This window comes from Microcaecilia unicolor, chromosome 8 (assembly GCF_901765095.1).
Source record: "Microcaecilia unicolor chromosome 8, aMicUni1.1, whole genome shotgun sequence".
NCBI classification, from domain to species: domain Eukaryota; kingdom Metazoa; phylum Chordata; class Amphibia; order Gymnophiona; family Siphonopidae; genus Microcaecilia; species Microcaecilia unicolor.
In genome coordinates this window covers 8,996,695-9,020,245 of record NC_044038.1, presented here as the reverse complement: position 1 = coordinate 9,020,245, position 23,551 = coordinate 8,996,695, and the positions used below count along the sequence as shown (strand labels likewise).

Below are 23,551 nucleotides of genomic sequence, written 5' to 3'. Positions count from 1 at the left end.
TACAACTAGAGCAGTGATGGCAAACTCCATGCCTCAAGGTCCACAGAAATGCGCTTCAAAGATTTAAGGGAGAGAGACAATTCTGAAGAGGAATGAGTGAAATTCAAGGGAGAAAGTGGGCTTAGTGAGGAAGGGGATCAGCGAAGACCAGAAGAAATCCTAAACCAATTCCAGATCTTAAATACTTGTTTACAGAGGAGAAAGTATTTCAACCTCTTCTGCAAATGAAACTAGATCAGACCCGTGGGTGACGGGGGGGGGGGGGGGGGGGGGGGGATCACGCCCCAGAATAGTGAGAGGGCATGGCACAGGGCTAAGGGCATCACTCTTAGCTTTGTATAACTTGTCTTTGGAGAGGTTCTTGGGATTGGGGGACACAAATTTGTCCAGGAGACATGTGGGACATGTCTGCTGTGACTAGTGGGCAGAATTCTGGAGACGGTGCCAAGGAAAAGGAGAGAGCAGCTTGCGGAAGCCTCGACAAACACACGCTCATGGTTTTGCCCCCAACTCCATGGCCCGCACAAAGAGTAGATTCAATCTGATCAAGGTCTTTCAGGGGAGGGGGAGGGGATGTGACCTATCTTGGCTACTTGGAAGTACTCGTAAGCTAACTAACCAGCCTGGAATTATGCAGAAACTGGTCAATTTTCAATTCGTGCAGTCAACGGGATTTTTAAACATCGGCTGCAGCATTTTAAAAACACATATATCCAACAGTGCTTCATATGGTCAGTAGCACGGAATAAACATGCAAGCCAGTAACCACCAGGTGTAATGGCAATATTCACCCACATGACTGGTATTTCTATACAGTGCACCTATATATATATATATATATGGGCCTATAGGGTGCCTCTTAGAAGCCAAAACTAGGTGCCTACTTTCCTTTAGAGAAAACCAGAGTGACTGCTTAGATATGCACATCTGCAGTTTGGCGCAAACACGCCAATATTCTATAAGTTATGTGAGTGTGAGGCCTGCCAGGCTCCGCCTGTGTATAAACCCGTAAGGTATGCGCATATTTACAGAACAGCGCCGAAGCACGTAGATATGCTGTTTTCCTAATCGCTTACATGCGTAATTGATGCATAAACTTTGTAAGATAACCCCCCTATGTATAGCTAAACAGTTTAATTTAAAACAGCTTTTTTGCAGGCCTGAAATAAACTGATTAATTATATAGAGAGTGGCTGAATATTGTCATTGTTGAAGCCTAGAAAATGACAGCAGATAAAGGCCATATAGCCAATCCAGTCTGCCCATCCATATCGTCTGCTATCTCTTCTTCCCCCTAAGGGATCCCACGTGCCTGTCCCACACTTCCTTGAATTCAGATACTGTCCTCGTCTCCACCCCTCCACCAGATGATCATTCCACGCATTCACAGCAGCGAAAAGGGCAAAGACCTCTACTGAAAAGTCAGTCAGAACAAAATAAAAGTAGAGATTGACCCAATGACAAATCGACGTAGGAAGAGTTGCTTAGGACAGGACCGCCAAGGGGGGGGGGGAGCAGGGGGGGGGCAAAATTCCCGAAGCCTGGGCTTCCAATGGGGAGGCCCGGTGCCAGGGTTTGTCTCTCTCTCTCTCTCTTCTGTTCCTGACAGGACCCATGTGATCGCCTCCCGACAGGAGCAGGAGAGAGAAAACTCCAGCACCGGGCCCCCCCTTGCATTGCTTGCCTAGCAGCTGCTGGGTCCTCAGGCCGCGCATGGATAGCTTTGAGACCGAGCATGTGCAACCTGAGGAAAGCAGCCGCAGGGGCAGGCAGTGCTGGGCAAAGGAAGGAGCCACGCTGCTTGCAGCTGGTGGGGCCAGCCAAGGTTCTTTGGGTGGGCAGGCAGGGGCAATGATGATTCTGGGGGGGGGCAGTGGTGGTGACAATCCGGGGGGGGGCAGCGGTGATCCTGGGGGGGGTGGCGGCCCTGGCCTGGCGGCAGCAGCTCACTACCACCACCAGGCCCAGCTCACTCTCTCAGCAGCCTTGACTTAGGAAACCTTATTGAAGGCACCAGACACTTGATACAACACGGGCCATGTTTCGGTGGGCACAAACCGCCTACCTCAGGGGTCACCAATTTCTTTGTAAGCCAAGATTGCTCGTATGGCTGATACAAAAAAGATGGGTAAACACAGCAACAGAATGAAAGCAATTGATGCCAATGGAACGCAGATCAGAAACTCAACCTTGTGTTGTGTCAAGTGTCTGGTGCCTTCAATAAAGTTTCCTAAATAACACTTCCTACGTTGGTTTGTCATTGGGTCAACGTCTACTTTACTTTGTTCTGACATTCCACGTATTCACCACCCTTTCCATAAAGAACATAAGAATAGCCATACTGGATCAGACCAATGGTCCATCTAGCCCAGTCTCCTACTTCCAACAGTGGCCAATCCAGGTCACAAGTACCTGGCAGAAACCGAAATAGTAGCAACTTTCCATGCTACCAATCCCAGGGCAAGCAGTGGCTTCCCTATGTGTCTCAGTAGCACACTATGGACTTTTCCTCTGGAAATTATCCAACCCTTTTTTAAACCCAGATACGCTAACCGTTGTTACCACATCCTCTGGCAACGAGTTCCAGAGCTTAACTATTTGTTGAGTGAAAAAATATTTCCTCCTATTTGTTTTAAAATGTATTTCCATGTAATTTGATTGAGTGTCCCTGAGTCTTTATACTTTTTGAAAGAGTAAAAAATCGATTCACTTTTACCTATTCTATACCACTCAGGATTTTGTAGACCTCAATCGTATCCCCCCTCAGCCATGTCTTTACCAAGCTGAAGAGCCCTAACCTCTTTAGCCTTTCCTCATATGGGAGGAGTTCCATCCCCTTTATCATTTTGGTCGCTCTTCTTTGAACCTTTTCTAATTCCACTATATCTTTTTTGAGATGCGGCAACCAAAATTGAACGCAATACTCAAGGTGAGGTCACACTATGGAGCGACACAAAGTCATTATAATATTCTTGGTCTTATTTTGCATCCCTCTCCTAATACTTCCTAGCATCCTGTTTGCTTTTTTGGCCGCCGCCACACACTGGGCAGAACATTTCAGCGTATTGTCTACAATGACACCTAGATCTTTTTCTTGAGTGCTGACTTCTAAGGTGGACCCTAGCATCAGGTAACTATGATTCGGATTATTCTTTCCAATGTTCATCGCCATCCCTCTTAAACCATCTTATGCCCTCGTCTTCCAAAGCTTCCTTTCAGTTAAAAGAGACCTGTGTATTTATGCTGTGAAGACATTTAAATGTCTCAATCATATCTCCTTTCTGTCTTATCTTTCTTCCAAGGTATAAATATTGAGATCTTTAAGTCTGTCCCCATAGGCTTTATGGTGCAGACCACTGACCATTTTAGTAGCCGCCCTCTGGACCGACTCCATCCTGGCTACATCTTTTTGAAGGTGCGGTCTCCAGAATTGTACACAGTACTCTAAATAGGGCCTCAAGTCCAGGAGTGCTCTCGCTCTGCCCTAACTCCGCCTCAGCACTATACAGAGACTTCCGGGGCATTTAGAGAGATTTTCAGCAACACTGTCTATATAATGCCTCTTAAAATCCATCTATAGGGACTTACACATTCAGCAGCTGCTGCTTTGAGTACTGGCCTGGAAGATCTTAATTGTAAAGCAGTGTTTAAGCAACAGAACCAAGGGAGTGCTGGTTATTAGACTTCAGCCTGGTGAAGGTGGAGTAAGCAGTAGGGTGTCAAACACAGAAGAAAGCGGACCTCCGCAATGGAAAATCCAAGAGAAGGGCTAAGCGAAGGCGACAAGACAGATGATGCCAATCAAACTTCTACTGGACTCAAGAAAAGTTCACAGCAAGAGTTTATTAATCATTTTTTTTTATTAATAAACTCTTGCTGTGAACTTTTCTTGAGTCCAGTAGAAGTTTGATTGGCATCATCTGTCTTGTCGCCTTCGCTGTGTCCTTCTCGTAAACAGTAGGGTGCCATGAGCTTCTGGCTGGGTCTAGTTTTTACAGCATCTTTATCATTGGAATTGCTGAAGAGTTTGATATCAAAAAAATGTCTGCAGATGACACAAACATTGTTTCAGGAGGAATGAGAAGAAGTTGTACCTCAGTACAGAAGGTATAAGAGTGATTATTAAAAGGCTCCTATGTTTCATGTTTATTTGATTGGCCACAAATCACAAATAGCCATCTAAGAAGCGATTTACGTAAGAAAAGAATAAGAGGGTGATATGGGTACAAATGCAGAAACCAATACATTAGGATGCAGGTCAGAGGGTAGTCAAGGGACAGAAGGGAAAAGCAAAATACAACAAGCTATAATATAATGGAAAAACAGCAAAATTAATGGAAAAAAGGGTAGGATTCAAGTCGTTGCCATCAGCAATGTTGGACAACCTAGTGAGCTTAGAGAGGCTGCAAATTAACTCACAGGAAAAGCTTGAGTGAAAAAACTAAACCCAAAGTGTGACTCCCCTATTCGCTTCCCTCCGTGCACGCTCACCCCCACCTTCTTCAGAAGCTGCTTCTGGCGCAGCCTCTGAACCAGCTGTTCTGCACTTCTAGACGCCCGATGAGTTTCTGTCTTTGGGAGACTGGAAGAACTGAGCAGGAGGTCAGGCTACATGAGGAAAGACAAGAGAACTACTGGCAGGAAGCATCTGTACAGGGTGGGAGGGGTTAGCAAAGTGGGGAAAGAGCCAACTTGGGAGGGCATGAGATTGCAGACTAGAGGATGGAAGTTGTCTGCTGGGATTGCGGGGTCCAGACAGGCTAGGATGAAGTAGGGAGAGGGGAGCTGAGGTGAGAAAATGTTGAGAGCACAGTGGTGGGGAGACAGGCTGCAGGAAGTGAATAGGAGGGAAACAGGGTGTGAGAGGGACAGAGAGAAAGATGGGGAAGGGAATGGGATATGAGCTGAGGGAAAGAGAGCATGTCGGTCTGAGTAGCTGGCTGGCCTTTTCATTGGAGGGCTTCTCACCCAGGTCACTGGCTGCTGGGCAGGGCCGACTCAACCATTAGACCAAAGTGTTAAGTGCCCTAGGCGAACCTCCAGCCGTGTGCCCCCCTTTTGATTAAATTTCTGACCTTCAGCCCATTTCCCATTCCTCGAGTAATTAAATTCAACAATCGTGACCGTTCCTCACTTGCTGCGCCACAAGAAGCTGCTGGCCTAGGCAACCATCTAATCTTGCCTAATGGCTGTCTCTCACATTGATGAGGGCATTTTTGCCATAGTGGCCCTGTTACTTCTGGAGGAATTTTGTGCCACTGCACAATGCAGAATTGTTCTCATTTGCAATTCTGCATCGGGACCTAGAGGAAGCCATGGTTTGCGTGGTTTCCCTCCCCCCCCCCCCCTCCAACTTACCTACTTTCCCCCCTTCTCCTCTCCCTCCTCAGCGCTTATCAGCATAAGAAGAGAACAGGTGCCTATCAGGCTGTACAGCGGCCTGTGTGATTCAGATTCATCAGTCAGAGCTAAGGCGGCAGAGGAGGAAGATAACGGTTCTGGTTCGACCTGCAGGCCCCTCCTCGTGTGCCCATCGGCACAAGCAGGGAGAAGGGAAGAGAGCAAGCTTAGCATGAGTGCCGCAGGGGGTGGGGAGATTCAGAAAATGAGCTATGGATCTGTGAGTTCAGGGGAAGGGGCTTTGAGAAAGAGAGAGACGGTGAGACAACCGGAGGTCTCTCGCTGGAGAACAGGAAGAGAGGCAAAGAAAGCAGAGGGATGTCCACCCTGGAGAGGGGGGGGGGGGGGGGGGGGCAGAGAAAGCTGGTGATTGAACCTGCTGTGGGAACTAGAGGGAAAAGTTGACCCTCAAGCCAAGCTGGGGAGCGAGACTGTTGGAGACCCCCTCCTTGAGTACTGTGTCCAGTTCTTGGGGTCAGATCTTTATATCAAGAGAATGGAAGCAATTCAAATACAGGCAGGGTCACTTTTACCAGTGGACAAAGGGGGCAACTGCCCTGGGCCCAGCTTAACAGTGGGCCTATAAGTAAAAGCGGCTCTAACCACAGGGCCTGCTCCATACCAGATCTTCCTTCCCTCCCTTCGCCTCCCCTCACCCGGTCACATGCTTCCCAGGGAATATGAGCTTAGAAAGATATGTGATAGCTTCCTTACTGAGGGGTGTAGGATGGAGGCAGGTCAGATTCAAGCCTGCTTGGGACAGATATGTGGAAGAAGAGGAGACAACTGAAGATTGAATAGGGTCTGCAGTAACCCAGGACATGGGGCAGCCGATCAGACTGGGTGGGCCCAAGAGACTTATGTGCGCCAGTTACTGTGTTACTCAGACCCTCACTCAGTGCTCAGCGTCTGACCTCTGACCTCCGCTCTGCACTGTCAGTACCTCAGGGACCCCCTGGCCGCTCTTGTCTGCAGGTGGGCCCTGGCCTTGCAGATTGTCTGAAGTGTTATATTCTGTTCCTTGGCACGTTTAGAGCGGGTCCAGTGTTCTGCTCTGTCTTAGTTCTGTTTATCTTTCTACTTTTAAAGGTATGTTCTACTTGCCAACGAGCAGGAGCGACTGTAGGCTGCTGCCATAAGGGGTGTACCCAAAGTTATCACTACCCATGTGCCAATGACACAGGTAAGGCATAAGCTGGGGGGGGGGGGGGGGGCGGGGAGGGATGCTGCAGGGGCGTTCCAGAAGGTCATGAGGAGTCCTATTGTGATTGATGGTGTTTCTTCAGTATTTGGGTGGGGGGAGGGGAGAAAGTCTGGGTATTGTGGACAGTGACACAGCACTGCCCCGGTATATTGTGATGGATGAGACCTTCTGCTCGTGGACACACACACACACACACACACCCATCTAGAAAGGAGCAGGATTATTACAAGACTTGCCTATATATTTTTGGAAGGGGATTTTCACAGACAGATGTAGTTACTTGGGTACATTTTGTAGTTATTTGGGTACATTCACCAGGCTGTCCTTCCTCCAGCGAAAGAATTCGCATTTAATTACGGCAAAAAAAAAAAAATGTGGGGCAGTAGATCGAGGGAGATGAATCACCCACAAGGATTTCATTTTAAATTTCTCATGGGTGTTAAAGCAAATGCCAAGCCCGTAGGCCCGAAATGGTCAAAGGTGAGCGCCATGAAGGAGATTCCCTTTGAAAATGAGCTCTCATGCAGTATTTTTCTGTATTATTTTGTCCTCCTCATGGAGATCTGATAGCAGGCCTGCTGGATTGAGGGTCAGATCAGATTTTATACTGAACGCAGATGGGGGGGGGGGGGGGTCTAGCAGAGGAGACGGCTGTTTATTGGAACCCTCTTCAAAATGATGGGAAATCACACACTGTTATTGTCTGTCTTGTAGGTTGCTTGTTAAGCGAAGAGAACTTTTCTCTGAAATGTCTCAGACACAAGGTAAGGCGTGACTCAAGTCACAGTGTAACAGGCCAGGCCGAGGGGGGAGGGGAATGGGGAGACGGGGGGGGGGGGGGGCGGCTGCCCCTCAACACACCGCCCGGCGCATCAGAGACTCATGCAGGAGCAGTAAGGTGTATCCGGTACCCACGACAAATAAATGTGGCACTTTGAAACCCGCTCCCCTGCCATGTTTCAGAGCGGTACAAATGACATCAAACTCACATCATGCTATTTGGTTCCTGTAATGTGTGTGTGAATGACTTCACTGATGGCATCTGATTCATCCGTTATTAGGTATGATGTCATGTATGATTTCTGCTCCTCGGGTGATGGGAGATTTTCACCGAACAGGATGAAAAATGATTTAAACTGGACCTTAGAATTGACACTGGATGTTTATTCTGTTTTGCTGTACACTTTCTCCTCTCTTCATCCCTCTTCCCTCCTTTAATCACTGTCTTTCTCCATCACTCGGCCCCCCTGCCTTTCCTCTCTCTCTCTCTCTCTCTCTGCCCGTCTCTCCTCTCTGCCCCCTGCCTCTCTCTGACTCTCTGCCCCTGTCTCTCCTCCTCTCTCCCTCTCTTACCCCTGCCTCTCTCTGACTCTCTGCCCCTGTCTCTCCTCCCTCTCTTACCCCTGCCTCTCTCTGACTCTCTGCCCCTGTCTCTCCTCCTCTCTCCCTCTCTTACCCCTGCCTCTCTCTGACTCTCTGCCCCTGTCTCTCCTCCTCTCTCCCTCTCTTACCCCTGCCTCTCTCTGACTCTCTGCCCGTCTCTCCTCTCTCTCTCTCTGCCCCCTGCCTCTCTCTGACTCTCTGCCCGTCTCTCCTCTCTCTCTCTCTGCCCCCTGCCTCTCTCTGACTCTCTGCCCGTCTCTCCTCTCTCTCTCTCTCTCTCTCTCTGCCCCCTGCCTCTCTCTGACTCTCTGCCCGTCTCTCCTCCTCCCTCCCTCTCTGCCCCCTGCCTCTCTCTCTCCCTCTCTCTCCATTCCTAATCCTCTCACCATCCCCTTCCTTCTGTTCCTCTCTCCGTTTCTCGATCCAACTCCCTTTTCACTCTTGTTTCTTTCTTGTTCTGTCTCTTATTTCACTCTCTTTGTGTCTCTCTTATACTGTCATCTCTCTTACATCTTTCTCTTATCTGTCCATATCTCTCTTAGGACCTCCACTGCACCCATGCTGATCCAATTTTGTCCAAGTAGGACCCACATCCAGTGTTGCCAGTTACCCGGTCCCCAAACCCGCCCAAAATGTTCACACCCCCACCCCCGCCGTCATCAACCCCGCCTCCTCCATCATGAGCCCCGCCCAAAACATCATCAACCCCGCCCAAAACGTCATCAAACCCCATCCAAAACGTCATTAGCTCCGCCCCCGCGGCCCGAAAAACCGCACAGAAAACAGCAGAAAACCCCCCAAAATAGCCCACCTGGCAACCGTGCCCACATCTCCCTGCAGGCAATGGGGCACAACCAAGACAGGATTAAGGCATAAACAAACTAGGCGGGTACCTAGGGGCCCCTCTGAGGTTTGTCCTACAGCTGACCGAAGTCGCTGAGCATCGCCTTTCTTCCTCCTTTGCTGGTTTGCCTGTTCACTCAGAACCAGGGCAGGCTCCTATTTCTGGGAGTTTAAACGTGTATTTTTATCTTAGGGTTCTCAGCCCAGTCCTCAGGACACTCTCAGCCAGTCAGGTTTTCAGGATATCCAGAATGAGGATGGATTCACATAACATCGGAAGCAGTGCAGGCAAATTTCTCTTTGCATAGTTATTGTGGGTATCCTGAAAATCAGTCAGGCTGAGTGTGTCTCAAGGACTGACAATTTCTGTCTTTCATTAATTCACTTGCACGAAATCTGGAACAGCCAGGGAGATGCACAGTTCACGCACACACAAACACCCCCCCCCCCCCCTGCATACCAGGGTTCATATTTTTATAATTCCTCTGAGGCCGGAGAAGTAACCCATTTGGGGGGGGGGGGGGGAGGGTTGAACTTTGTTCAGGGAAAGCGGTCTATAAATAAAACCTAGCATAATGAGCAAGGGTTTTGGAGCACTGTGGCTTTAATACAACCCCCCCACCCACCACTAAACAAAACCAAATCCAGGCACAGATGTCCAAAGAGCCTTAGCCTATAAGGCTGCCCTCTAGTGGCAAACAGAAATCACACACCTGCTTTACAAAAATGTCAACTTTGAAGGAGCCACATCATCTGTAAGCCTCCCATTAGACATCCAACTACCCTGTACCACAGTGCACGGCATCCCCAGGCCTGCTGTTATGTAGGAGCCCAGGGCAGAAAGTGGGGAGGGGGCCCAAAAGCCTACCTTTAGGCTAGGCCACCTTCACATGGAGGCAGGAGGGCCCTGGTTGCTATCGCCTAAGGGCTGGCTGTGGGAATCCCCAGGAGATTTTAAGCCACACCCAATTCTGCCCAGCCATGCCCCCCAGACCCGCCCATGCCACATCCTGGCTGCATCCCCTGACAGACCTCAGCCTTTGCACCAACAAGCTATTTTCCTCTCCAGCAGCAGGAGACACATTTACAAACTGTCATCTCCTGCTGTCCTGGGACCTGTCCTGTGGTAAGAGCTGTAAGACCTGGGGCAGCAGGAAATGGTGTCTTATTACTGCATCTCCTGCTGCCCATGGAAGGGGAGGCTGCTCAGCAGAAGTTCTCCCCTGGGACTGCAGGAGATGGCCTGCAAAAATAAGTGCATAAGTATTGCCATACTGGGACAGACCAAGCCTAGCATCCTGTTTCCAACAGTGGCCACTCCAGGTTACAAGTACCTGGAAAGATCCTAAAACAGTACAATACATTTTATGCTGCTTAAATAAGCAGTGGATTTTCCCCAAGTCCATTTTAATAATGGCTTATGGACTTTTCTTTTAGCAAGCTATCCAAACCTTTTTCAAACCCCGCTAGGCTAACTGCTTTTACCACATTCTCTGGCAATGAATTCCAGAGTTTAATTACACGTTGAGTGAAGAAATATTTTCTCTGATTCGTTTTAAATTTACTACTTTGTAGCTTCATTGCAGGCCCCCTAGACCTAGTATTTTTGGAAAGAGTAAACAAGCAATTCACATCTACCCATCCCACTCCACTCATTATTTTATACACCTCTATCATATATCCCTTCAGCTATCTTTTCTCCAAGCTGAAGAGCCCTAGCCGCTTTAGCCTTTCCTCATAGGGAAGTCGTCCCATCCCCTTTATCATTTTCATCGCCCTTCTCTGTACCTTTTCTAAATACTGTATCTTTTTTGAGATGCGGTGAGCAGAATTGCATACAATATTCGAGGTGCGGTCGCACCATGGAGCAATACAAAGGTCTTATAACGTCCTCATTTTTGTTTTCCATTCCTTTCCTAATTATACCTAACATTCTATTTGCTTTCTTAGCCACCGCCGCACGCTGAGCAGAGGGTTTCAACATATCATCAACGATGACACCTAAATCCCTTTCCTGGTCGGTGACTCCTAATGTGGAACCTTGAATGACGTAGCTATAATTCGGGTTCCTCTTTCTCACATGCATCACTTTGCACTTGCTCACATTAAACATCATCTGCCATTTAGACGCCCAGTCTCCCAGTCTCTTAAGGTCCTCTTGTAATTTTTCACAGTCCTCTTGCGATTTAACAACTTTGACTAAAACGTGTCATCAACAAATTTAATTACCTCACTAGTTACTCTAATAACTCTAGATCATTTATAAATATGTTAAAAGCAGCGGTCCCAGCACAGACCCCTGGGGAACCCCACTAACTACCCTTCTCCATTGAGAAAACTGACCATTTAACCCTACTCTCTGTTTTCTATCTTTTAACCAGTTTTTAATCCACAATAGAACACTACCTCCTATCCCATGACTCTCCAATTTCCTCTGGAGTCTTTCATGAGGAACTTTGTCAAACAACTTCTGAAAATCCAGATACACAATATCAACCAGCTCACCTTTATCCACATGTTTGTTCACCCCTTCAAAGAAAGGTAGTAGATTGGTGAGGCAAGATTTCCCTTCACTAAATCCATGTTGGCTTTGTCTCATTAATCCATGCTTTTGAATATGCTCTGTAATTTTGTTCTTTATAATAGACTTTACCATTTTGCCTGGCACCGATATTAGGCTCACCAGTCTATAATTTCCCGGGTCACCTCTGGAACCTTTTTTAAAAATTGGCATTACATTGGCCACGCTCCAATCTTCCAGTACCATGCTTGATTTTAAAGATAAATTACAACAGGGGGAAAGGGATTGGGACTTGATATACCACCTTTCTGTGGTTTTTGCAAATACATTCAAAGTGGTTTACATAGTATATACAGGTACTTATTTGTACCTGGGGCAATGAAGGGTTAAATGACTTGCCCAGAGTCACAAGGAGCTGCAGTGGGAATCAAACCCAGTTCAACAGCATCGTCCATTGCACTAACCACTAGGCTACTCCTCCACTCCACTCTGCAAGTTCATTTTTCAATTTTATCAGTACTCTAGGATGAATACCATCCGGTCCAGGCGATTTGCTACTCTTCAGTTTGTCAAATTGCGCCATTACGTCCTCCAGGTTTATAGAGATTTCATTCAGTTTCTCTGACTCGTCTTCTTCGAATACCATTTCTGGCACTTGTATCTCTCCCAAATCTTCCTCGGTGAAGACCGAAGCAAAGAATTCATTTAATCTCTCTGCAATGGCTTTGTCTTCCCTCTCGGTCATCTAGCGGTCCAACTGATTCTTTTGCCAGCTTCTTGCTTTTAATATACCTAAAAACATTTTTACGCAATCTTTTTTTTCAAAGTCCCTCTTTGCCTTCCTTATCAGCACTTTGCATTTGACTTGCCATTTCTTATGCTGTTTCTTGGCACATCTCCATCCCTTACTTCTACTGACCCCCACAGTCAAGTTCTCAGGATATACCCCCTGAATACGCAGGAACTGATGCACGTAGACTGGACCTTTAAGGTATGCACATTTCATCTCTGGCATGTTTGTTGTGGATTTCCTGCACAACCCATCCGATAGTGGAATCACTATGGACACATTTGGGAAGTCCCGCCCCACAGAGAGCCGAGCACAAACTTGGCATTACCGTGTCGCCATGTCATCCTATATCATTGTGAAATCCACAACTCGTGAACTTGAACTCAGGGAGGGGTTCGAGTTTTGCGTTCCGGGTACTAGATGGAGATCTCATTACCTCTCGCCTTGACTACTGCAACCTACTCCTCACCGGCCTCCCACTTAGCCATCTATCCCCCCTTCAGTCCAGTCAGAACTCTGCCGCACATCTTATCTTCCGCCTTAACCGAAACACTCATATCACCCCTCTCCTCAAGTCACTTCACTGGCTTCCGATCAGATACCGCATACAGTTCAAGCTTCTCCTACTAACCTACAAATGCACTCGATCTGCAGCCCCTCCCTACCTCTCTACCCTCATCTCCCCTTACGTCCCTACCCGTAACCTCTGCTCTCAAGACAAATCCTTCCTTTCAGTACCCTTCTCCGCCACCGCCAACTCTAGGCTTCGCCCTTTCTGCCTCGCCTCACCCCATGCTTGGAACAAACTCCCTGAGCCCATACGCCAGGCCCCCTCCCTGCCCATCTTCAAATCATTGCTCAAAGCCCACCTCTTCAATGTCGCCTTTGGCACCTAATCACTATACCTCTTCTCAAGAAATCTCAACTACCCTAACTTGACATTTCGTCCTTTACATTGTAAGCTCTTCTGAGCAGGGACCGTCCTTATTCGTTAATTTGTACAGCGCTGCGTAACCCTAGTAGCGCTCTAGAAATGTTAAGTAGTAGTAGTATCTTTGGGAATGGGAGGTCATGGCTGAGGGCAGCAGTCACGGTTTCACCCTCACCCTACTCTTCTGACTGCAGCTGCCAATTAAAACTGCTTTGCACTGAAGAATTACTTGCTGCCGCTGATATAAGGAAGAAGAATTCCAGATGCCAAAGCAGAAGCTCCAAAATGAGTGTCAAATTCTGGTTTTCCAATGACGCCAATGCAGTGCTGGGTCACCACCTCATGCCAGACCAGCTGAACCGGTTGTGCCTCACTGCACACTTGGGTTTTTGTTTTTTTTTTAAATTTAAGATTTATATTTATAATTGCAAAACAATACAATTATCGGCATTAACCAATCCACATCAAGAGGAGCAGGTAGAGAAATTCAAGGAAATGCATCAAAAGGAAATAAAGGAGCAAGAAAAAAAATGAAAATATTGAAACTTTGTTTCTCTAAAAAAAAAGATGTTTCTTTTTGTGGTCAAGCTATTCAGGTTTTCCCTGATGCGACCAGGGCCACTCAGCAACTTAGAAAGCAATTTTGGGCTCTTAAGAGGTGAGTGTTGGCCATGGGAACGTCTTTTCTCCTTCGTTATCCTTGTTGATGTTGAAATTATTTTCAAAGAACTATTTGCAAAGGACTAAAATATTAAAAAAAACTTATGCATCCAGCTTCTCTTACGTAAGCATGCAATTGTGGAATGCACTTCCAAACGTTACGAAAAGAATGCACGACCTAACAAACTTCCGGAAATCGTTAAAAACTTACCTGTTCACAAAGGCGTACCAGAAAGAACCAACCTGAACTCCTGAACTCTACAAGACACTCGAATCACCTACCAGAACTGGACAAAATCGAACTCTCTCGCCGTCTCTCCTGATGACTTAAAATACTTTATCATCTATGAACATTAACATTTAACCACTCTGTGTTTCTCCTACCGGAAATGGCGATCGCCATCACGGTACTATGTAAGGGATACAAATGCAACAAATAAATAAATAAAAAATCTTTATGCTGACGACACCCAGCTTTATCTCTCCACACCAGACATCACTGCGGAAACCCAGGCCAAAGTATTGGCCTGCTTATCCGACATTGCTGCCTGGATGTCCAACCGCCACCTGAAACTGAACATGGCCAAGACTGAACTTATTGTTTTCCCACCCAAACCCACTTCTCCTCTCCCTCCACTTTCTCAGTCGATAACACCCTCAACCTCCCCGTCTCATCTGCCCGCAACCTCGGAGTCATCTTTGACTCCTCTCTCTCCTTCTCTGCGCATATCCAGCAGATAGCCAAGACCTGTCGCTTCTTCCTCTTTAACATCAGCAAAATTTGCCCTTTCCTCTCTGAACACACCACCCGAACTCTTGTCCACGCTCTCATTACCTCTCGCCTGGACTACTGCAACTTACTCCTCACCGGCCTCCCACTTAGCCATCTATCCCCCCTTCAGTCTGTTCAGAACTCTGCTGCACGTCTTATCTTCCGCCTGGACCGATATAATCATATCACCCCTCTCCTCAAGTCACTTCACTGGCTTCCGATCAAGTACCGCATACAGTTCAAGCTTCTCCTACTAACCTACAAATGCACTCGATCTGCAGCCCCTCCCTACCTCTCTACCCTCATCTCCCCCTACGTTCCTACCCGTAACCTCTGCTCTCAAGACAAATCCCTCCTCTCAGTACCCTTCTCCACCACCGCCAACTCCAGGCTCCGCCCTTTCTGCCTCGCCTCACCCCATGCTTGGAATAAACTCCCTGAGCCCATACGCCAAGCCCCCTCCCTACCCATCTTCAAATCATTGCTCAAAGCCCACCTCTTCAATGTCGCCTTCGGCACCTAACCACCTCTATTCAGGAAAGCTAGACTACCCCAACTTGACATTTCGTCCTTTAAGTTGTAAGCTTCTTTGAGCAGGGACCGTCCTTCCTTGTTAATTTGTACAGCGCTGCGTAACCCTAGTAGTGCTCTAGAAATGTTTAGTAGTAGTAAGGGGGAGGGTTGATTCACCAGGGGGAGTGCTGATGCACTGAGGGGGGGGAGTTCATGAGCCGGAAGGGGGAGGGTTGATTCACCAGGGGGGGGGGTGTTGATGCGCTGAGGGGGGGAGGGTTGATTCGCCAGGGGGGGTGTTGATGCACCGGAAGGGGGGGTGTCGTTCTGCACCCGGGGGGGGGGGTGCTCAGCGGCGATCCGCCCCGGGTGTCATCCGACCTAGGATCGCCACTGACTGAGAGGCCCATCTTCGCAATTATCGTTGTTGTTTTTCTTGGACAGTGTCCCCAAATGGCTTCTTTTTGCGCATACCATGATAGTAATGAACCTCACGCCTAAGCCAAGGTATGTGGAGTATGTCCTCAGTGTTTCATGCTGTGTGAGGTCTAGCATTGTCGTGTCGCAATAACATTTCCTTGTTGTGCTTCTGAACTCTTCTCGATCCCTTTGAGTGATCCTCCAAGGGTCCTTTCCGAGTTTGTTAACCTTTCTCGTGTGAAGACTCATCCACAGTTGTCACGGGTCATCCACTTTGTCTTTTGATCACACAAATCAGTCATTCCTGGTCTACAATCTTTTTGGCCCAGTGACACACAGTTCTCACATCAACACTCAGTGGTGTAATCAAGAATTTTTAAGAGGGGTGCGTCTCCCCAAGCCCTTGTCTCTTGCACCCCTCTGCCTTCTGTCCCTCACCCCACCCCCGGTACCTTAAAATCACCTCTGCTCCAGTTTTCGCCAGGACAGCAGCAGTGGCACTCATAGGCCTGCCTGCACTGGGACTTTCTCTGAACTGTCCCGCCCTTCACAAAACAGGAAGTTGCATCAGAAGAGGCGGGATAGTTCTGAGAGAAAGTCCCTGTGCAGGCTGCCTTTAAATCTGCTGCCACTGCCCAGGCGAAGACTGGAGTGGAGATGATGTTAAGGCATGGGTGTGTGTAGGGGGGGGCAGGGGGGCCTGGTCTGACAGGGGGGTGCGTTCACAACACACGCACCTTGAATAAGTACGCTACTGTCAATACTGTCATCACCATAAACAACCCGCATGTGGCAGCGAATAACAGTTGGAGGGACTCCTTCAACAGTTAGAAATTCTATCACAGCAGATTACTTAAGTCACACCCAGTGCTTGTTGCATGTTTCCATTTCACAAATAATAGAAAAACAGCCTTTTCACACCAGAGGCATATCTGGACTTCGGCGGGAGGGGGGGGCAGAGCCAGAGTGAGGGGGCACATTTTAGCCCCCCCCCCAGCGCTGCTGACCCCCCCTGCCATTACCGGACCCTCCCCTGCCGCCGTCGCCTACCTTTGCTGGCGGGGGACCCCAACCCCCGCCAGCCGAGGTCCTCTGTTCCGTTGCAGCAAAGCTTCCTTCAGTTTCAAATTCTGAGTCTGACGTCGTTAGACTCAGAACAGGAAGCTTTGCTGCAACGGAAGAGAGGACCTCGGCTGGCGGGGGTTGGGGTCCCCCGCCAGAAAAGATAGGCGACGGTGGGTTGGCGTTGGCGGCGGGAGGGGGGGTGGAGAGGGTCGTTGGCAGGGGGGTCCAGGGCCAAATCTACGGGGGCCGAGGCCCCCATTGCCCCACGCAGATACGCCCCTGCTTCACACAGACACTTCTTGGCAATTGAAGAAAGAGATTTCAAAGAACAAGTGAACACATGTAGTGCATCAGTGCTGCCACCTGTTGATGAATTATGGAGGTGGAGACATTACTTTTCATTTAACCATCGTAATTTACCCAGACAGACATTAGAGATGGTATATGAGAAACCGAAGGCCATTTATTTCTACACAAAATCCTGGTTAAAAAAAAAAATCTCTTTCATGAGGCCAGAGTCTGTCTCACCTGTTCTGAGCATAACGTAACTTACTTTTTTTTGGTTTTTTTTTTTTCCCCAGCGGCAGGCTCTGTAATCCATGTGCCCGAAAACCTTCTCCCTTCTGCAGGAAAGAGCCAACTTCCATTCCACTGTCTCGTTGCAGCAGCAACACCTAGAAAGGAAACTGATATCGAGAGGAAACGGAGAAGGGAACACAGGGACACCCCACGTCCGCCTGTCCTCCTGCCTCTCTGGCAGGGATGCCACTCCATTCCCAGTGCGTGCAAGCAGCTTTGCACCACAGCACCATGTGACATGTCAGACTGTGGAGACCTCAGCGGGAGCAGAAGTGCAAACAGCAAGAGTGTCCTGCAGGGGGCGCTCGTGCGAACTGTGGAGTTCCCTGGAGGGACACTGGTGTAGACTCTTGAGAGGAAGCAGGTCTCGTTGTTCGCAGCCCTGGATTACTCTTACACTGGGAGCCCTAAGGCATGTTATTAAAAAAAACAAACTGCTTTTTACTCAGCGAAGGTGTCATAATAAGGCCAGGGTAACGTATGGAAATCGTACTACGCTGATTGCCAGTTTGCCAGAATCTAAGGTTACATTTTAGTATCAAGCCCAGACTGTCTGTTTTCTGGACTGGGAATGTCATGAGCGATTTTAGCTCAGTAAAAATCTCTTACACTGACTTGCCGACTTTCACTCTTACTTGCCCAGTATGTTGTGGGTGCAGAGCGGGGAAAGGGATTTTCTTGAAGAAAAGCTGGCCCGAGCGTGGGAAGCCCCCCCTCCCCCCCTTTACCTTACTGTGGTTAGAAAATGACAAGTAACCGATCCAACCAGTCTGCTGAATTATTCCTGTCCACACCGCTAAGGATACATCCCAGCTGCCAGCCATATCACTCCTTTTCGGAGCCATCCGTGGCCATCTTTCTCCCAGTAAATGAGAACACGAGACCCCTTTATTCATACAGTCCCACCCTCCCCACCCTACCAGTGCTGGCTTGGATGTTACTCAAACATCTAACCTTCTAAGTACCCTGCCACCATCCACTTACTGTTCGAAACCAGTTGGTACCAAACCATCGACCCTCCTGACCTGCCCTGCCTCTAGGCTGGGCGTCAGCTCTCCCTTCGCTCCCCCTGCAGCTATACTGCAACGAGAGCGGTATAGCAAATTTTAATAAACGTATACCAAGCCTTGTTGAATTTTGTTACTCTTGAAATGCTCTGAGAAGGTGGTCCATGCGTCCCTCTCCCTGGAACATATTTTCCCATATTGCACTTTAGTATAACCCTCAGAGCTTCTATATCATGACGTCATGTTGTAAAACTTCCTTTCTGTTGGGAAAAGGTTATCGTTGTTTTGTATTGTAAGTACCTTTAGCTTTTTGAAAGTCTCTCCTTCGGGATATACATATTTATCGCACTAGGTCTCATCCCCCTAGGGTTTGGGGAGATTTCACACTGTTTTGTTAGTGTTTCACTGTCTTTATGTTCTTATGTTATGTTGTTAAGGATACTTTGGCGTACAAAAGTCACAAAAGAGAGGGTAACAGCATACAAAAATCAACAGAAACACAAGAAAAGCAAACACTGGGCCTTCAGGATTGAGAAAAAATGTTATCCTTGGTCATTTTCTGAATAAAAGGATAACATTTTTCTCAATCCTGAAGGCCCAGTGTTTGCTTTTCTTGTGGTTCTTATATCCTTTGGTAGCCAATTCCTAACCTAGTCCCTGAGGCACAGCTAAGGCTCCTTTTACTAAGCGGCTATTTAGGAAGTACCTCCAGGCTAACGCAGCAGCCCGGTGGTACTTCCCGCCCCCCCCTCCCCCACCGCACCGTCACTTCCATCACTACACAAATTTGTAGCGCCTGATACTACCCAGCGGTAATCAGGCAGTGCCGCATGCTGCCCAGTTACCGCGGGAGCCCTTACCTCCACCTCAATGGGTGGCGGTAAGGGCTCCCCCCTGAAATGGCTGCACGGCAAGTGCTTTACTTGCCGCCCGGCCATTTCCAGAAGGAAAGCAAGACCGACCCTTTTATCAGCTGCGGTAAAAGGGAGCCTCGGCGCCTGTGTAAAACATGTGCCAACGCAGGCCCCCTTTTGCCACAGCTTGGTAAAAAGGGGGTCCTAGTCCCAGGGCCGCCGAGAGACTAGGCCGAGTCCAGGGCAAGGCCGCCCCGCCCCCCCCCCCCCACCACTGCCACTCCCCTTTGCTCCCCCCACCGCTGCAGTCCGCGGTCTCAGCTGCCTGCCTCCACGGCTCCGGGCCCCCTTCATTCAAAGCGGCAGCCGCAGATCGTGTCTCTTCTGGCCTTCCCTCCCCGTGCCCCGCCCTCGTCTGATGTAACTTCCGGTTTCCGCGAGGGCGGGACACAGGGAGGGAAGGCCAGAAGAGACGCGATCTGCGACTGCCGCTTTGAATGAAGGGGGCCCGGTGCCGTGGAGGGAGGCAGGCAGGTGAGACCAGGGACTGCAGCGCCTGTGGCCTGACCCTGGCGCCGGGCCCCCCTTGGAGGCCCGGGGAATTTAGCCCCCCCTGCCCCCCCCCCCTCGGCGGCCCTGCCTAGTCCCCTTGGGAGCAGTGCATGAGATAGATTTCCACGCACTGCCTCAATTGCATGCGAATCTAACTCAAACATTCATTGTGGGTATCCTGAAAAAAACGGACTAGCTGTGTCCCGAGGACTGGGTTGAGGGCGGCTGGCCTGTGGGAAGTACGGCTTCTAGAACTGGTCAAGGGTGAAGGCAAGCTGGGAAAAAGAAGGAAGTCCGTAGCAGTATGGAAGTCGTCACTTTACTGAAAGGCAGCCTGCTTCGGCTAATACCTTCTTCGGAGCAAACGTTGACGTCCAGATTTCTAATGGCCACAAAAAAACAAGAAGAAATGAACTTCTCACAATCAATTCTGGAATGTGTATCACCTCTTTAGGCAGGGGTTGTCAATCCAGTCCTCAGGACACATCAAGCCAGTCAGGTTTTCAGCATACCCACAATGAATTTGCATGAGATTGATTTGCATACAAAAGAGGCAGTGTATGCAAATTTACCTCATGCATATTCATTGTGGATATCCTGAAAACCTGACTGGCTTGATGTGTCCTGAGGACTGGGTTGAGAGAGAACCTAGTTGTGTTTTTAAGACGAGCTGCTTAAGCTGAAGAGTGTGAGACACAATTTTTTCTTTTATTTCTGTGATCATTAGAAATCTGGGTATCAATATTTGCCCCTCACACAAGCTTTAGCCGAAATGTGGCCACCATGTCAGGCTGTCGTCTCTCAGTAAAGTGACTCTTATCATACAGCTACGGACTTTCTTCTTCAGCTTCTCTTTGCCCTTGAGCTGTACTTGGTTGGAAATTAGCCTTTGTTTTCTGTCCGGCTTCTAGAACACCACCTGAGGTCTCGTTAGGCAACTGTACAACCTCTGCCTTTCCTTGGGCAGGGCTAGTGTCACGCCAGCTCTGGCCACCACCTTGTCAAATTGTTTCATTATCCTGAATTCATGCAGTAGAATTGCCCGGGCATCTCTTTCGTGCTTTGTGAATATCAGTACCTGCCCTCCCTGTGCCGGGGGGAGGGTCGTTTTATAAGAGTGTCCGAGAAGGTGCCTGTTTTATGAAGCCAGGATGTGCTCCTTTCCAGAACTTAGTGAAACCCTCAGGAAAAACCGGTTCCCACAGGACTAAGGTTTTTTTTTTTTGTTGTTACATTTGTACCCCGCACTTTCCCATTCATGGCAGGCTCAATGCGGCTTACATGGGGCAATGGGGAGGGTTAAGTGACTTGCCCAGAGTCACAAGGAGCTGCCTGTGCCGGGAATCAAACTCAGTTCCTCAGTTCCCCAGGACCAAAATCCACCACCCTAACCAGTAGGCCACTCATATTTGCTCCCCCCCCCCAAAAAAGGACACATGTCCCACCCCCCCTACCACACCCCTGCCCCACATGTGTCACACCCCCTAAGGGTGTCCTATCCTCCCCTTACCTTACTGTACTGCCCTGGTGGTCTAGTGTCCTGTTCGGGGCAGGAAAGAGCCCCCTCTTTCCTGCCCGGTGTGGCTGCAGTGTCTTGCTGCCTCCCGTACCGGCGCCGATGCAAAATGGCTGCCGAGAGTGACCTTGCAAGACTTCTGCAGGAGTCTCGCAAGGCCGCTGCTTGAACTCTTGGTGGCCATTTTGAATTGGCGCTGGGACCCGAGGCAGCAAGAGGCAGTTTGCAGCCGCTCCGGGCAGGAAAGAGCCCCTCTTTCCTGCCTCAAAGAGGTCACTAGACCACCAGGGCAGTACAGTAAGGCAAGGGGCGGAGAGGATAGGACACCCCTCGTCCCCGCCAGCCTGCCTGTTTGTCCAGAAATCCGGATCAACAGGCAGGCTGGCAAAACCCGCCCGGTTGCCTGGCCGTGTCCTCAAAAAGAGGACATGTCCGGGTAAAACCGGACGCATGGTAACCCTACTTAGGACTGAAGCAGAGATGAATACAGTAGGGACCATCAGTTCTAGAATTGTTCTTTGGATATAGAATAAAAACTTTTATTGAGAACCAGGTCGTCTTGGTTCCCTCCTTCTGTCAGGTCGTTCCTACTATATTCCTCTCTCCTATCCAAAACTATCCACAAATTCTCACACGCAAATTTATATGTACCTGTTTGTTGTATAAAGTAAATGCGTAGTGCGTACATAAAAAAATACCCCTGGCAACGCCTGCACATAAGACTAGATTCAGTAAATGACACCCAGATTTGGGCGCTGGAAAACATGAGCGCTAAGCACTATGCTCTGAGCTGAGCGCCGTTCGTAGGATAGCGCTGAGCACTGGGGATCCGCATGAAACCTGCTGAGTCCTTGCACCAAACTTAGGTGCAGATTCCCCCGAATTCTGTAATACTCCTCTCACCTTTAGTGAATGTCCCTGACCCACCCACGCAGGGCCAGCGTAACCGATGAACCAGATGAGGCTCTGGCCCAGGACGCCAAACGCCTGAGCCTGTGATGTCACTGGTCCTATAGGTTAAGGAAAAAAGAAGAGCCACCCCCCCCCCTTCCTCTTTCTGTCTCAGGCCACCCCGTCCAGGGCCACCGAGAGACTGAACCGGGACAGGGCCACTGCCACACCACGCCCCATCACTGCCGCCCCCCCCCCGGTCGCTGTCGATGCTGAAATACCTCGGTTGGCAGGGGATTCCAGGCCCTACCTGAAGACGTCTTCTTCCTCCAGCGTTGACTGCCTGCCCTGCCCCTGCGGCTGCTTTTCCTCTCTGGGTATGCTCGGTTTCAAAACCGAGCATGTGCGCCTGAGAGGAAAAACAGTCGCTCAGCAATGGGCAGAAAAGCAGCGTTGGAGGAAACTCCAGGTCCTCCCCAGCCTCCAAAGGGGGGCCCAGCACCAGAGTTTTCTCTCTCCTTCTCCTGTCGGGACGCGATCACTCAGGTCCCGTGAGGACAGAGAGAGAGAGAGATCCTGGCGCCAGGCCCCCCTTGGAGGCCTAGGCTCGGGGAATTTTCCACGCCCCTCGGTGGCCCTGGCCCTGTCTACCTTTAAAGGCAGTTTTCTTCTCCCAAACACAGCGTTTCACCTAATGCTCCCTGGCATCTTCCTTCTGTTGCGCCCCGGCCCCTCCTTTGACATAAGTTCCTGTTTCCACAGGGGTGCAGAAGAGGGAAGACGTAGGGGCCGATGCGGATAGAGTTAGGTGAAACGCTGTGGGTATTCAGGAGGAGGAAACTGCCTTTAAAGGTAAGCCGGGGGAGGGAGGATGGCCTGAGGGGGGGAGCGTGCCGTGGGGGGGGGGGGGGAAACCAAAAGTTGGCTCAGGGTGCCACAGTCCCTTGAGCCATCCTTGCCCATGGTCATTCCCCCTTTTCAGTTTCGCAGCACGCATTTCTATGGAATGGCGACTAGCAAGATGCAAACATAAATTCAAATTGTGGCCAATTAGCACCGATAATTGATCGATAGAGACCAATTATGGTCACTAATTGGCTTGTTATTCAATTAAATTGTACGTACAAGTTTGGGGATTCAGTCTTGAGCACCATTTTACGCATGTCTTCGTGCTGCACTTACTTATATGTGTGTATTAAAGCCCTTTTCTACCCGTGAGACTGGCTTTAAACGCAGAAAAGCCTCCATGAAATTATCTCTATTATATACGACTCCCTGGGATTTCTGCACCTCAGGGCCAGTTTCAGACATGGTGGGGCCCAGGGCAGAAATGAAGGAGGGGGCCCCTGATCTACCCCCCCCCCCTCCCGGTCTCCCCACCTGCTTTGCTGCTACGTGATCTGAGCATCTCTTCCCCTTGCGATCTTTAAAATTTTGATTTCCCTTCTCAGAGGGGCCCTGGCACGGCAGCCATCCATCCTCACAAGCTACCTGCAGTTGCCCCGAAGCTTTCGCTTTGTGCCGCGGTACGACCAGGAGGAAACAGGAAATTGAGTCGGGGGGGGGGGGGGGAGTTTCTGGGCAGCCACAGGCAGCTTGTGAGAGTGGCTCCCACTCCAGGACCCCTCTAAGAAGGGAAATAAATTTTTA

The 23,551-nt window shown here is 49.3% G+C and overlaps 1 protein-coding gene across 2 annotated transcripts in view; it reads left to right on the top strand.

The window, feature by feature from the left end:
- The window catches only part of RAI1 (retinoic acid induced 1), a 319,360-nt gene extending 301,665 nt beyond the window's left edge, over positions 1-17,695 (top strand). For both annotated transcript variants that reach the window (XM_030212755.1, XM_030212756.1), the window contains 3 exons: positions 6,490-6,583; positions 7,319-7,368; positions 17,084-17,695. In XM_030212755.1, the coding sequence (XP_030068615.1) occupies positions 6,490-6,583; positions 7,319-7,368; positions 17,084-17,098 (159 nt within the window). In that variant the 3' untranslated portion in view covers positions 17,099-17,695. The remainder of the gene's footprint in view (positions 1-6,489; positions 6,584-7,318; positions 7,369-17,083) is intronic.
- The last annotated feature ends 5,856 nt before the right edge of the window (positions 17,696-23,551 follow it).